The following is a 15,548-nucleotide window of genomic DNA, read 5'->3' on the forward strand; positions in this document are numbered from 1 at the left end:
GCACCAAATCAGTCGCCTCGTGTGCTTCACCGTATGCCGTAAAAACACACTGGTCAGCAATTAATGACGTTCAGTTGTGATGTGTTTTTAAGGCGCTGTCACCTGGAGTCAGGTCTGAATGTGCAACAGCGCAGTTACCGGTCAGATCCAGTCGAGCCGATCCCAACATCTTTGAGTTCATGTGCGATCCTCGACAGCATCATCCGATCACTCCTGTCCATCTGTCATGGTCAATGATCAGCGCACACAGAGACTGAGGGGGGCAGAAAAGCAGCTGAGGTCAGAGAGAATAAAGAGAGGGAAAGACAAACACAGCACCAGAACCAGAACCAGCTCCAGTTACAAACCACCAGAGACCAGCTCCACTGCCGGGAGCTCCGGGTCTGAACCCTGGCTGCTAATTATTCCCTGAGCTTGGTCGAAACGAAATTTATGGCACCGAGCTGGAGCTGCTCGTGGCATCATAAATTAAACTGGCAAACAGTGTTAGAATCAGAACCGACCGCCTCGTCCCCCGAGAAGAGAAGCAGACCAAAACACTGTCAACATGGATGTGTGAAAACTCCAGGTTTTATAATCTTTTAATGTTTAATAATGTAAACAGTCAAATATGAAACTACAAGTGTGTCAACTGTAATTTAAACAGCATAATATAGTAAAATTAAATAGATGTAATACGTTAAAACTGTAATGCAGTACAGTCGTTGATGGCTGTGTAGACTACTGACAGAAATACACGGAGAAAAAATACACAAAGTGAGTTTAACGGTGTACAAGAGGCAAACAGAAAAACAGAAAAACAAATTCCCACAACACCAGTCAAGCTAAAAGCATGACAGGTACTAACTGTGGCCCAAAACGACATATTTACTAATATTCAGGCAAAGCATTTGCATCCTGCAGGTCATATAAAATCACCTGAGGCCAATTCTTAAGATTTAGGTACAGTTATAATTATGCAAAATACTTAACGTATAAGCTAAAGCACTGCACACCAGGGGACACAAAAGGCATTTGTGACATTAGCAGGGACTTCAGATACCAGTATGCTATTAATTATTCCAGGATCACACTAGTCAGTATGCCAAAATTCCCAGGATGTCCTGCAGTGACCTAAAGGCCCATTCTGGTAAACATGACAATCACAAAGCTCGGCACAGCGGAAGTGGACATAGTGCACAAAGTGGTGTCTCAGCAATGTCCTCGGCACAGGTTAATCCCCTCCACTGTCCCATCAGTGGTGGTCCACACAGCCTGGACATCTGTTATGTTGAAGGAACTCGTTTTAAATTTCTGTACTTATAATAGCTTTAAACCTTCCAAAGTCACCGTCTGCTATGAAAAGAAGGAGAATAAATAACGTTTATGTCATGTTGTGAGAAGATATCAGCTGAAGTTGAGTTAGAAGAAGTCTGAAGATATTCCAGCACGCTGTGAAAACGCTGCCTCCTGGTGGGGAAAGCTCTGATAAAACACGGAGAGGATAATGACAGTAAAACAATTACAGTCATGAAGGCTGGCTGATGACATGGTGACAAACATGTGGTCTCTTTTCTCTACCCGTAAACTCCTTCCGCTGGTTGCTGTGGTGGTGCAGGGCATGCTGGGATAGGTAACACCAACACAAGCTTTGTGATGGTTTGCTTGCTTGTATAGTCTGTATAGTCTTGTCTGTGTGGTCTATTTCCACAGTGCAGTGGGTGATGGTGGATGGAGCAGACCGTGGAGTCACCAGACTTCTGAAGCTCTTCTTCCACATGACTCCACCAGCGCACAGCCTCACTGGTGGTGGTTTTTGTTCATGTTAGTTTAAATAAATTTGATGTCATTGTTCTTCATCCCGTGTCTCACTCTTCTTTCATGTCTTCTAAACAAGTGTGAGATGCTGACAGATGACAGGTGAAAGTAGTGACTGTGGCTGCTGGAAGACAGAATAAAGGCTTTTTAAAGCAGGTTTATGAGAAGCAAGTGTTTCGTGTTTTGCATCGATACCTGAGTATGCAGTGGGACAGGATGGCAGCTCACAGTGCTGACGACTGAAAACGTGAAAGGTGGATGTACCAACAACGATGTCACAGATTTCAGTTTAGAAGGTTGGAGTTTGGATTTTTTTTACCTTTATAAAAACTGTGAAGCAAAGAATCATCCAGAGATGCTGCTGAGCGATAAAAATATCTGTTAATGAGAACAAAGAGACACAAAACAGAAAAGTGTCATAATCTGTACCGCTGAGAAACACAACACAGATCAAACCGATGAGAGGAGATTTTTATTTCTGCGCTTTCTGGCTCTTTTCAGTGATGTGAACTTTTTCATTACCCTCCTGTGTGTGTGTGTGTGTGTGTGTGTGTGTGTGTGTGTGTGTGTGTGTGTGTGTGTGTGCGCGCACGGGGGTGTGTGGGGGGGGGGGGGGGGGGGGGGGGGGGGGGGTCCTTTCCGTGTTGCAGCTTCAGTGAGTCATTGGTGGAAAAGAGGGAGGAAGATTTGAGGAGAAATATCGCTGTTAAATGAGTTTGGGCAGCATGACATCACGCGGTAATTAAACCAGTTTTCTGGAATTCCGTTTCCAATTCCTGCGCTCAGGTTCGCTGGAGGAGTTCTTCGAGCACCTGCAGGTTGGTGTGTGAGTGAAATATTTTCACTGGACGGAGTTCAAACTCTGGAGAGAGAGAGAGAGGGAGAGAGGGAGAGAGGGAGGGCTGCGGCATTACGCCATTCTTCCCTCTGAGAGAAAAAAAGGGGGATTTAAAGAAGTTTCTTACAAGACTTCCAACAGTTCCGCGGAGTGTTTATGCGCCTCTCAGCCCGGGCTTTGCGTTCTGCTGTGCCGGGTACATCTCTCCAGCACTATGCTCCTCACACATGACGCGTGGGACAATAAAGCTGTGCGGGATTTGTTTCTTCTGCTTGTAGACGTCCGTTACAGTCTCTGCTTTCACCGCCTGGCACGTGTCTCTGGCGAGTTTCAGGCGGGGGCAGCAGCTTTTGTGCATTTCTCGTGAGGATGACCCACTCGGATTTACTGCTCTTTGCCGCTTCAGCTTCCTTGTGATCTCACTGCACTTCGCTACGATGACAGCCTGGCGGGAGGCGAACGCGCTTTAGGATGAAAGCTGTGACGCGTCTGTCTCTGCTGCTCAGCTGCTGGACCCTGGTTCACCTGCATCCCGGCCCCACGGCGCGTGTCCGCGCAGGTCCGCCGGTAATCAGAGGAGAGGCGACCAGGGCGACCAGCTCAGAGCGCACGGATCCCGTGCGCTCCCGGCTCCTCGGCGGGGATGCGCACGATAAGGCGCACGCTCCCGCTGCCATTAACGCACATGCACGAGCGGGTGGAGGAGGTGGAGGTTCATCGGGGAGAAGTTTGGGAAAAGTTGCGGCCGCGGCTGCGCGCACCGCGTCCCCGCAGAGAGCCCATAGCGCGCCGGCTCCGGCATCGCAGCGGGGGGCCGCGAGCCACAAACAGCCGCTCGTGACGCCGCACGACTACATGCTCGCGCTGTACTGGTCTCTCTCCAGCGGTGACGTCAACGGCAGCGCGCTGCACGAGGCCGGCCTGGCCAACACCATCACGAGCTTCGTGGATAAAGGGCAAGGTAACCGCATCACCCACGAGCCTCTCTGCGTGCTCCCACGTCACTTTTCAGTCCCATGAAAGAAACACAGTGACACGCTGTTAGTGCAGGGATGGTGGCAGACACACACCCAGCTGAGCTGTGATGGGTGGGTGGGGGTCCACGCTGTGGGGGCAGCAGGACAGCTACTTCATGATGTGTTTGTGCCCCTGGTACTCTGGGGGATTAAAAAAGCAGCTGGAGCAGGAGGTTAGAGGAGATCTGAGGAGCCAGAGGATGAGCAGAGGGGCTGTTAGCTGCTTTTAAAGTCTCACTTTAGAATCCACAACAAGTCCAGATCTCACATCCACAATTCATTAACAATTAAAAAATGGGGAGTATAAAAAGGATGTCACTGGAACTTCAGGTGCCACAGAATGAGAGCTGCTTTAAGGGACTGGAGACCAGTGTGGGGGGCACCAGACGAGGGTGGTGCTGAGGGCACAGGCTGAGGATTGTGGCGTTAAAATCAGGAGGTCAGCAGTGAGTGGAGTATGATGAGAAGGAGCGTTCAACAAACTGGGCGTCAGATTCTGACAGCCAGTTAGCTTAGCTTAAAGAAACAGCTCCATCCAGAGCTAACAGAAGATGTGATTTAGCCGAGAAGTTCAAGTGGACGTAATTTTCTCCTTTTAGTTTTTCTCCTCTTCCAGCAGTACGCAGTAATGTGATGTTTTAAATACTGAGGTCAGTCATCCAAAAGCTAAGGCTGCTCTGAACTCTCAGTTTTAGATATTTTTTTTCTAGATTTGGATCTGTGTGATGTCAGTAAGATTAGATATCCTTATATGGTCCTCCCATCACAGAAGCCACACCCACCTGCTGTTTAATCTGTTTTTTGAGAGGCGTAGCCAATGAGAAGCACTTTTCTATTTTTCTTTCAGTCTTCCTTTATGTATGTATGTTTATGTAAAAGCTGACACTGACTCATTAAACCACCTTGTGGTGCAAACTGGTATTACAAGAAAAAGACAGCTTGGCTTGAATTTGAAGGAAGTTGATCTTTAGCAGAAACAGCGATGATGCCTTCATTTAATTTTGGAAGGTTTTAAACTGCATTTGAACACAGAAATGTGAGTGTTTGATTTTCAGTTATAAACAGAGGCCTGCAGGTGTATCACAACTACTTTCATCAAACCAGATTACAGCTTTTAATCTTTACACATACACCTTTTTAAAGAAGATCCCACTCTCTGGACTTCCAGGTTCATGGAGGGTGCTCTTCTGGGATTTTTCTGACAGAACCGGCTGAGCCAATAGATATGTTTCATTTTCAGCTGTAAAATTGCAGTGTAAAAAAACCTAAAGGACACCAGTGTAGATTTAATTTAGGCCGCATACATCATCGATGCTGGATTTGTGAAAACTAAAATAAAACTTGGGCTTTTTTTCTACAAACAGCTGGAAATAATTATTTAGCTCCTTTCACTCCTGTTTATTGAGGACTTTCTCACGGGCACCCTCCGCTGCACACTTGAATTTCAGCCAGTTTGAGATTGACAGGAAGTGGAATGGCTCTCTCAGATTGGCTTCAGTTTGGCTCGGGTCACCTCTGCAAGCGTACGGTGGGCGGGGCTTATGGGCTTTATTGTAACCAGCCAGGAGGGGGTTACAAGCTGTGATGGCAGCTATGTTTGTCTATATCTGGTACTTTGGTGGGAGAAAACCAAACAGTGGGGACCAAGGGAGTGAGTTTACATGTATGAAATTAGAAATGCATTCTAATAAGCATTTTTCTAAAGACCAATAACTAATTAGTTTCGTAACAGCAGGTAGTGTAGCAGAGGAATAATTTGTGTTTGCTGTCAAACTTTCAGCAGTTTTAACGTCTGGAACATGTCTGTGCACATGTATGCACATATTTATGCATATTTATTCCTTTGCAGTTGTGAGTCTGTGTGTGTGTGCTGCCGTGTGTTTCTAACATCTGGTCGGCTCTCAGTGATATATACGGCCTCGTGAGGGTAAATAAACAGTGCTCACAGCCCTCCGTGTCATGTTGTCTTTACGATGTAAAACAGTTTTAGAAGCGTCTTTAAATGAGCGCAGTTTCATGTTCCTGCTGCTGCTGAAGGTTTACATTTCCACCACTTAATGTACTTTTAATGTGGCCTTTATTTGTTCAGCGAGTCGCTGCTGACTTCGTCCACATGCTGAGACGAGGAACTGATCACCCCGACGCTCGTTATTTACCTTCTATCCTTTCATTCACTCTTACTCGCTTCCTTTTTTCTGCCTTTATTCCTCCGTTACTGCTGCCGCTCCTTTCTTTCTTCCTGCCACATGCAAGGCTGAACCTACCTCCTGAGGGGCCCTAGAGCAAGGCGTTGCTCTGGGGCCTCCAATGATGCTGTGTGTGAAGCACAGCAGCTAAAACCCTGATTAGTCGACTAAAAGTTCGGTAGGAACACCTGGTTTCGACTCCACCATCGGGCCTTTCTGTGTGACGTTTGCATGTTGTCACTGTGTCTCTGTGAGTTCACTCTGGCTTCCTCCCACCACCCAAAGTGTAATTAGTGGGGTTAGGTTAGTTGGTGCAAATAGTTAAATAGTCCATCTCTCTGTCTCAGCTCTGGTGACCCGCCTGGGATTAGGAGTGATTTGGTCATTTTCCCCCAGAGTGGGAAATCTTCTTCACCTGGGCCAGTATGTTAAAAAAGCTGAAGCCATGTGTGCAAGTGAGCGCCATTCTCCAGACAAAAGTAGGTTTTTTTGCAGTTATATTACTTTCATAATTTTAGGAGTGGTGATCAGCCTGAAATGTCGAGTTTTCAATTTATAGATCAGAAAACATTTGAATTTTAGAGTCTTTCTTAACTAAATATTGGTGTTTTGGAGCTTTGTTTGAGCAGGTGACCCACATACTTTAAGGCTATTGCAGTAGTGGAATCCACCCGGGTTATTTGCTGCATCTCTTCCCCTGCGCTCTGTCCCTGCGTTCCTGTCCACTCTCCACTCACCTGCTTAGATAAAGGCTAAAAGCCCTTAATAACAGCACTTAATAAAACTGTCCATTAATTTTAACTCCTGAGTAAAACTACTCCATGAACAGTAACCCATAACAACGCTGTACTTTACACGCTTTAATAAACTCATCCAGTCGGCCAACTCTGACCCTTTCCTGGACCAGTTTTGGCCCCTGGACCACGTGTTTGATGCCCTCGATATATCTGCTCATGTGACAAAAAGAAATGTAAATCTTATTTAATTTTGGTCAGTTATAATTTTACTGAGTTATAAATAAATGAGTTTGAAAAAGCTCCTTTCAGAAGCAAAGCAGAGATGTTTGGTTTCAGGAGGTTGGTTTGATCTTGTAAATTTTGGATAGTCTTGTTTTGGCACAGTAATATAAATAAGTAATAAGTAATAAGTAATAAGTAATATAATATAAATACGTTTTCACTGGATGACAAAGGGCCAAAGCCAGACATCTCACCTGAGAGCTCTGCTGCTGCTCGCTGCCCTTCTGTCAGCTATTTTAAAGCCCCGCCCCCACTGGACATCCTGAGAGCTGTTAGTAGAGGGATGAAGTCAGAGTGAAGAAGCCAAACATTTAATCTTGTGTGTTCTGCATTTACATACACAATAATCTGTTCCAAGCCGCTCCTGAAAGACTGATTTTCTGAGCGTTCTGAAGTGATAAAGACCACACCTGAGAGCTCTGCATCCCTCCAACATTATTTATCCTCGCTGATTTACAAGTGCGTGAGAGTTTGTGAAACCAAATTCCTCTCAGCTTTAATCAGACTGTCCAAAGAGGAGTGTGTGTGTGTGTGTTTGCTGTCTGTCTGCTGTGAATAGCTGCAGGTCCACAATAACAGGCCTGTTTACAGAGCGTTGCGGTCTCCCGGCCTGGTTCTAATGTACTTTTCAATGCATGATAAAGTCCTGGACAGCAGGAGGGGGTGCTGTGAGAACATGTAAGCAGTTTGTGTGCATATGCACAGCTAACTTTGCGAGGACCGGAGTGATTTCTCTGACCTTTGAAGTGAGGACATGTGTGGAACATGAGGACAGTAGTTCAGAGGTCTGTTTGAAGGTTCAGAATTCGTTTCAGGGTTCAGGGTTGATCAGGGATAAATTAGGCTCAGATCATGGGAATATATTAGCCGACCTGGGTCCTCACAGAGAATTTAAAACACATGTATCTGCTGGGTTTCATTGGATAGGGAAGTTTACAGTTTCCCTCACTGACAACAACAGAAAACCATCTACACCATTCAGTTCATGCTTTCTGATGCTGTGCACACAGCATGAGTGTGTATACTTGTTTTACATATGTTATGGGGACTTAAAGCTTTTCACTTACCCGTGAGGACATTACTTTAATTTGAGGACAATTAATATAAAGTAAACCATAAAGTGTTACTCTAAACACGAGTCTTTGGATGCTCATTCTTATTATTTATGTCGATTTCCTTCATAATGCCTGCAGTAGTTTATTGTAGATATGGCAACTGACTTCATTCACCAGTTTTTGCATCTGTGGTTTGAAGCTTCAACATTTACATTTTGGCTACCACCATGTTTTTATTGATTTATTTATTTAAAGCAACGAGTTACCATATTTGGACCAGAAGGTAGAGAGCTCAGTTGCCAGCTGTTGGTAGCCCTTTGTTAGCAAACTGCATCTATAGCACTAATTAACAGGTGTCTGTATTGCTACATTACATCCATACAGTCTGAGTAACATCATTAAATATGGAAAATTTATTGGTTAGGGTGTTTCAGAGAGCCTGTGAACAAAGATGGTGTATTTTGTAAGAAGCTACATATGCCTAGCTGTTTAGTGCTAAATGCTAATACAAACATTTTAAAACCAATCCTAAAATCTATTTGGAGCCAGATAAGGAGCACAAAATAGGGGTGATAATCTGGCAGCAGCATTTCGTATTGCAAAGAGATGCTTTGCCCAAGATAGTAAACAGGGATTAATCTAAACACGATGACACAAATGCAGGAATGTGTTTTTCCAGGTCAGCAGAGGAAACCATATGTTGCAATTTAGAAATGTGTCTGAAATGAAAGAAACAGGAATGAGAGCAAGTTGAAGCCCAGAATAAAATAAATATTACACCAAGATTTCAAACACTGGCCCGTTGAACAAAAAGAAGCAAGAGTCTGACGTGTGAGTGCGAATGGTTGTCAGTCTCTGTGTTAGCCCTGTGACAGACTGGCGACCTGTCCAGGGTGACAGCTGGGATAGGCTCCAGCGCCCCCGCGACCCTGAAAAGGATAAGTGGAAGCAAATGGAAACCAAAACCATTTGAATTGTAACAGGATATAAAAATATTTGTTGTTAAGTTGGACATTTTACCATTTGATGTTATTGATAAACCTTTGAATCAATGGATATTTGAGGAACTGTAGTTCACTTCACATTTTCGCTCTTGGCAGCCATTACGATGTTTTAGTCTGAGATGTCTTCAAAAATAAAAGAAATCCCAAAATAAAGTCAAGAATGCTGTTCTTTCCTTTTTTAAAGGGTAATAAAAATATAAACAATACTAATGTTTTTATAAAACAGATCAGTAAGATCCAGAAAAACTATTAGGTCCATTTTTACCTGGAGGGAAAATGTAAACAGTATAAAAGAATAACAGCAGAGCCAATGCAGAAGAGCACACTTATTTTCTACATTATGGTCATTCTAAGAGAAAGGATGTTTATCCAGGTTAGGCTCCAGCTCGGCTAAATACATGCCAATCACAAATCCCTGTCCAGTGAGTCTTCAGCATCACTTGGTTTCACAGTCAGACTCACAGCTCAATACCAAGATTGTGATGATAAAAAGGGTCATGAATAAAAGTCTATAGTCTGTGATGGGGAGCAGCACTGAAGGAAAGTACAGTATTTCTTTATATTTCAAAATCTGAGATCAGACAATATCTGGATTATTAAAATGGGTTCAATGAAGATTTCAAGTAGGGAGATTTAGTCAAAAAAGAAAGAAAGAGTCAGTTATGGAAGTGTATGGACCTGTCAGTGTATTTCATGACCTGACGGGTGGCCTTCAGCTGATGGCTCTCTGGGGCTCACATTACATTCATTTACTCAACGGTCCTTACTTGCTGTGTTGTGTTAGAAAAGTTTGTTACACTACTTTTCTTTTTGCCTGTCGGTGAATATTTACCTGCGCTTCCGTCTCTAATCACAGATGAACGTGGGCCCCAGCTGCGACGGCAGAGGTATCTTTTCAACATCAGCTCTCTGGAACGGGATGGGCTCCTGGGGGCCGAGCTACACATCCTGAGGAAGCGCCTGCCTGACCCTCGCAGAGTCTTGATAGGCTACAGAGGAGGAGAAGGAGGAGGAGTCCCGTCACCGCTCCTAAGGCTGCACACCTGCGCTTCAGGCAAACAAAAGGCCGTTCTTGTCCAGATGAAGGCCGTAGAGGATCTGTTCAGCAGCACATGGGAAGTGTTTGACGTTTGGAAGGTGTTCAGGGGCTTCAAAACCCAGAAAGGCCAGCATTCCCAGGAGCTGTGCTTTGAACTGGAAGCGCTGGAGCACGGAGGCGGTCGCCCCATGGACCTTCGCGCTCTGGGATTCGCTCGACACGGCAGGACCAACAAGGAAAAAGCGTTCTTCTTGGCATTTGGGAAAAGCAAGAAGCGTGACCTTTTTTACAAAGAGATCAAAGCGCGGTCCGGCCACGACAACAAAACAGTCTACGAGTACCTGTTCACCCAGCGACGGATGAGACGGGCACCTGCTGCGAGGGGAGTCAAAAAACCCGTGCAGCAGTCCCTGCCACAGTCCATATCCCAGCACCAGACAGTGAAGGCCAGGCTGCGCTGCCACCGGAGACGGCTCCACGTCAACTTCAAGGAGATGGGCTGGGACGACTGGATCATCGCGCCGCTGGAGTACGACGCCTATCACTGCGACGGCGCCTGCGATTTTCCCATCCGCTCACACCTGGAGCCGACCAACCACGCTATCATACAAACCCTGATTAACTCCATGGACCCGGAGTCAACGCCGCCCACTTGCTGCGTCCCGACACGGCTCAGCCCGATCAGCATCCTCTACATCGACTCGGCCAATAACGTCGTCTACAAGCAATACGAGGACATGGTGGTGGAGTCGTGCGGGTGCAGGTAGCAGACACAGCAAAGACTTTTCAATATTATATTCAGAGCTAAAACTGGAGTTGGGATTTCAGGCTCACTGCTATGCAACGCACATTACTCCTCACACTCAAGTGGGCTTACAAGAATGCATACCAGAGACTATTTAAGACTAAACAGATGAAGATAAACTCACGGAGGTGATGCTCTGAAACGCCCACTCACTGTGTAATGTTGATGTTGGTAGTGATGAGCAATACGCATCCAATACAATCCAAATAATGGAAACACGACCCGATGAAGAAAGACTCGTTTGGACTGTTTCGTACGGACTTTTTCCTTCTTCTTAGATTTGTATCAAGTTGCTGATTGTTGTAAAGAGTTTAAAATGCTTTGGAAAAATGAAGTGTTATACTTAAAAATGCTCTTTTCCAGCACTTATCTGATGAAGTCATTTGTATGCCTTATCCAAGACCTTTTTGTAAAGCATGTCAAGAATTTCTGATGTATAAATACGAGCCAGGGATGAAGTGCTCATCTGACCTGCTCCAAATTTGGGAAAGCTGCATAAACTTGTGTTCAATAAAAAAATGTCTAATTGACTGAGCTCCAAACTCCTATCAGTGAAAACCTCTGCCCCCCACCCCCTCGAGGATCTGCAGACTAAACTATCGGAGGAATTTGTGAGATTTACAGCTGCCAAATTTACAATTTAACCCAGGAATGACTGTTTGATGTGGAACATGAGTGTTTTACTTGGCTGGCTTGATAAACTGTTGCAAAGGTCTAGTTAAAATTACGAGGAGTTAGGTTTTTTAACTTTGTGCCTATTAAAGGGGACCTGTTCTGCTCATTTCCAGCTCCATCTCTTTATTATAGACTCTGCAAGTAGATTTGCAGGCGCTGAATTCATCATCTGGGTGACTACATATAAAAGATGGTCGAAGCCTCTGTGATGTAACCCACTGGGCTGTGGACTCCACGTTTTGAAATCTCAGTGTCAGCATTTTTCCTCTGGAGCCGGAGCTGGCTGTGAATTATCAGCTGCATTAATAAATTGTACATATATCAGTAAGTTAGCACTAAGCCCCATAAAATAAGATAAGATCAGATAAAACTGGAGCACAGACGTCTCAGACGATCTGGCTAACCACAGAGATAATTGCATCACTCCGACATGTACCTTACTCCAAAACTGACTAACAGCACAAACTGGTCCAAAGATCCAGTTCAGGGACTTCAGTTACCAAAATTATTTCTGTAGCACGCTGTAAACATCTTTGTTTCTGCTTTAAAGCAGCATCTTTTTAAACCCCAGAGGGGCTATCATAGGTGCTAACTGTCAAAACTCAGGAGACCAGTTCAAAAAAGACAGCTCTGTTTGCACAGGGTTAAGGTCAGCTGATGACCTTGGAGGGGGTTCATACTGGCGTTTGTGGGGACTGACTGGTTTTGGAGAAAGCCTCAAGAGTTTCATCGCCACTTGAGGAAGAACCAGTTTGACCAATTATTATTATGTAAGTCATAAAACAAACGAACAGCCTGAGCAGACTTACAACACAACAGTTACAAGTAACTAGATCCAGATAAGCTTAAGAAACTCTGTCAGCTCACTTGTAAATGCATCACTGCATTTATCCATCCCGGGTGCCTGCAGCTCACGAGGTAGAGAAGGTCATCTGATTGGAAGGTTGGTGAATAGATGCCTGCATGCCAAATATCCTAAACCAAGGATCCATCGGAGTGATGTGAAGCACCTAAGCATGGAAGAAACCACTTGTAAGAATGGCTGTGAATAAGGCGCGAGGTATGAAGAACCAGTCCATTTAGCATCCGTCCATCCACCCTCAGCTGCTGCTCTGAGCCTGGGCTGTGGATACTAGAGAGTTTGCAGAGATCCCCAGAGCTGCTCTGCTCCAGCATTTCCAATGGGACTCTCAGGAGTCTGTGTCTGCCCCAGGTTCTTCTTCTGGTTGTGCATGCTCAAAATATATCATACAACCATATACTGTCATATATTTATTTAATATATTTAATATTGTAGATTTTCTCATTTCCTCACAATAAACGGTAGAAAAGAAAGTATCACTCTCAGCTTCTCCTAATTGTTAAATCAGACTTTTAGAAACTATCAGTTCTTTGTTGTTCAGAGTCAGTGAGGGAGACGTGCGTTATAACGGGCCTTGAACATGTTCACGTCCTGGTCTGGTGGTTTCATAATCTCTCTCTCTGCCTCCTCCGATTACTCGAGAAAGCGCAGACTCTGAGGAAAACCTGACAATGTGTGAAGCTGTAGAGATGACTGCATCTATGGTGTTGCTGCAGAACGCACGCAACAGCAGTAACGTGTGTGCGTGTGCCTCCTACCGTCAGCAGCGAGCACACCTGTCTGCCTGCCTGCCCGTGAAGCTTGCGAGCTATTGGATAAAACCATCTGTGCTGAGCGGATGGCTTGTTTCTCTTGGAGAAGGACTGATGTAAGCATTTCCTTTAATCAAAGCTGAGGCATGCCAGTGGTATGACCCCCACCCCCATCCCCAAAATACTGAACTGAGGAGGTGGAGGCAGAGAGAGGCTCAGTGGGACTGGAACCTGAGAATATTAGGGCTGTTCAGTTTGTGTTTTAACCCCAACAGGAGCTCATTTAGTCCAGAAAGCACTTGTTCCGACGTTGCAGCAGCTGCTGAGTCTTGATAATAACCGCCTTTACATTAGGTCTGGCTTTGCGTCTGCTTCCTTATTTATAATTTTACCTGTTTGGGATATCCAAATGGACATCTTATAACTCATCTTATATATGCTATGATCCCATATTCCTGAACCTGTGCTTGTTTAGCATGTGTTGAGCTGCACGGGGAAATGAGCAACATGTCAAGAGTTAAACAGGAAGTCTGTGAGCTCCAACTCATCTAACATCAATCAAAGGAGACATTTTTAAGCAATCTTTGACCAAAACAAACAATTTTTATCTTTATGGAGCCAAATCAAGGTTTTTGGAACTCATCACGAATGTTACACAGCCTATTAAGCATAAATAAGTCTCTCATCATTCTTAACAGGTGTAAAGGAAATCTACATGTGACTCTGCGGTGCACAGGTCATCCAGCCTACCATCGTGTGAGTCATTAAGGTCTCATGGGTGTCACCTAAAACGTTCCCAGACTGTTGGAGCTGCTTACTGGGACATGGAGCGTCAGCTCTCAGGTGGGAAAACAGCCCAAGCTTTATCGCCGGGCACAGCTCGTGTTCCACAACCAGTCTCCAGTATCAGGGTGCTTTCTGGATGCCTCTGTATGAGGTGTTTTGGGCATGTCCTAGCAGCAGGAAGCTTGGGGCACACCCAGGACACTCAGTCAAAGTCTAGACTAGCTCGGGAACTCGTCAATGTTCCCACAGAAGAGATGTGGGAGGTGGCTGTGGAGAAGGAGTCTGGTGTCTGGTTAAACTGTTGTCCCCACGACCGGATAGGCTGCAGAAAATGGATGGATGTTTGGTTTGGTGTGTACACAGGATGCTTCACAGCAGGCCAAACGTACCGAGAACCTGTAATGAGAGATGGGCCTCGAGTTTGATGCACATGCCCCGAGTGGTTTTCCTTATTATGAAATGCATAATACCTCTGGTTTACTGCAGCTTTGACTTGATGAAAATTCAGTTTGTTCTTTGATTTATGGCGCGTCTGATTTGTGTGCCGGTTAACAATCAGCTCATTCTTTTCAGATGTGGGAAGGAACCCGTCCACTCAGACCTGACAGGGCTAATTTTGGCTTCGTGTAACAAATGGTGTTTGCAGATAAGAGATATTCACTGTGTTTATTTTTTCCCACCCAGAGACCCACCTAAAAAACTCCACCCAAGCAACGGCAACTTCTCTTTTAAAACAACAACTGGACTTTTGAGAGTAGATTCACAGAATACTTATACCACTCATGTTACATACATCTGTCTCAATACTGCTAATATTAATGTTTCTAAATGAAGTTTTTGTCTCTTAAACTGTTTAACTTTAAACACTGAAATTGTTGTGACAAAGACAAAATATGAAAAAGTTATTTTCAGTGAATTGTCCTGATAAACATCCTTATAAATAAGTTTTGAGGCCCTCTTTATGGGTCTTATACAGCGGCTTGCAAAAGTATTCGGCCCCCTTCAACTTTTCCACATTTTGTCACATTACAGCCACAAACATGAGTCAATTTAATTGGAATTCCAGGTGAAAGACCAACACAAAGTGGTGCACACGTGAGAAGTGGAACAAAAATCATACATGATTCCAAACGTATTTATAAGGATGTTTATCAGGACAATTCATTCTGAAAATATGGGGAAATAGGAATGACCTGAAATCATTCATTTACAGCTAACAGATGGGGATGTTTGACCTGGATGTTGGTCCGGAGTGAAGCTGGATCAGGTATGAATCAGTCCCAGTCTTTGTTTTTCGAGCTTCCACTAAAGCAGAAGCGATAACAGCAACAACAGCAGGTTGGAGGCGCTTCGTGCCTGAAACAGCTTCTGTTTTCATTTATTATTCTACTAATAAAGTCAGTGAGCGTATATTGTTGCACATAATTATGTGTTGGATTTAGGTTCCTAAAATAATTAATGCAATGTTTAAGTAAGGCCTGATGTTGTCTAACACAGCACAGCATTCCCAGTGAGGATTACGGCCTAATTGCTAATAACTCGACGTCTGCAGATAGAAGAAGCCAAGGTATCTGTATCACATCAGAACTGGAAACAGTTGGACAGGTGGATATTTTAGGAACAAGGGATAACTAAATGCCTAATTTACGTGCACCGCTGCACCCACGTAGACGGCAGCGTGCCCAGCAGTGACATCAGAGCTAAGGTAGGTTGA

General features: G+C 44.7%; 1 protein-coding gene across 1 annotated transcript; it reads left to right on the forward strand.

The window, feature by feature from the left end:
* The first annotated feature begins 3,090 nt into the window (after positions 1–3,090).
* On the forward strand, positions 3,091–11,289 carry gdf5 (growth differentiation factor 5). The gene is made up of 2 exons (XM_005740888.2): positions 3,091–3,596; positions 9,772–11,289. The coding sequence occupies exons 1-2, from the start codon at positions 3,107–3,109 to the stop codon at positions 10,719–10,721; spliced, it is 1,440 nt and encodes a 479-aa protein (XP_005740945.1). The 5' UTR covers positions 3,091–3,106; the 3' UTR covers positions 10,722–11,289.
* Positions 11,290–15,548: the final 4,259 nt, after the last annotated feature.

Source organism: Pundamilia nyererei, unplaced genomic scaffold (genome assembly GCF_000239375.1).
Source record: "Pundamilia nyererei isolate P.nyererei 1_Seehausen unplaced genomic scaffold, PunNye1.0 scaffold00105, whole genome shotgun sequence".
In the NCBI taxonomy this organism is placed as follows: Eukaryota; Metazoa; Chordata; class Actinopteri; order Cichliformes; family Cichlidae; genus Pundamilia; species Pundamilia nyererei.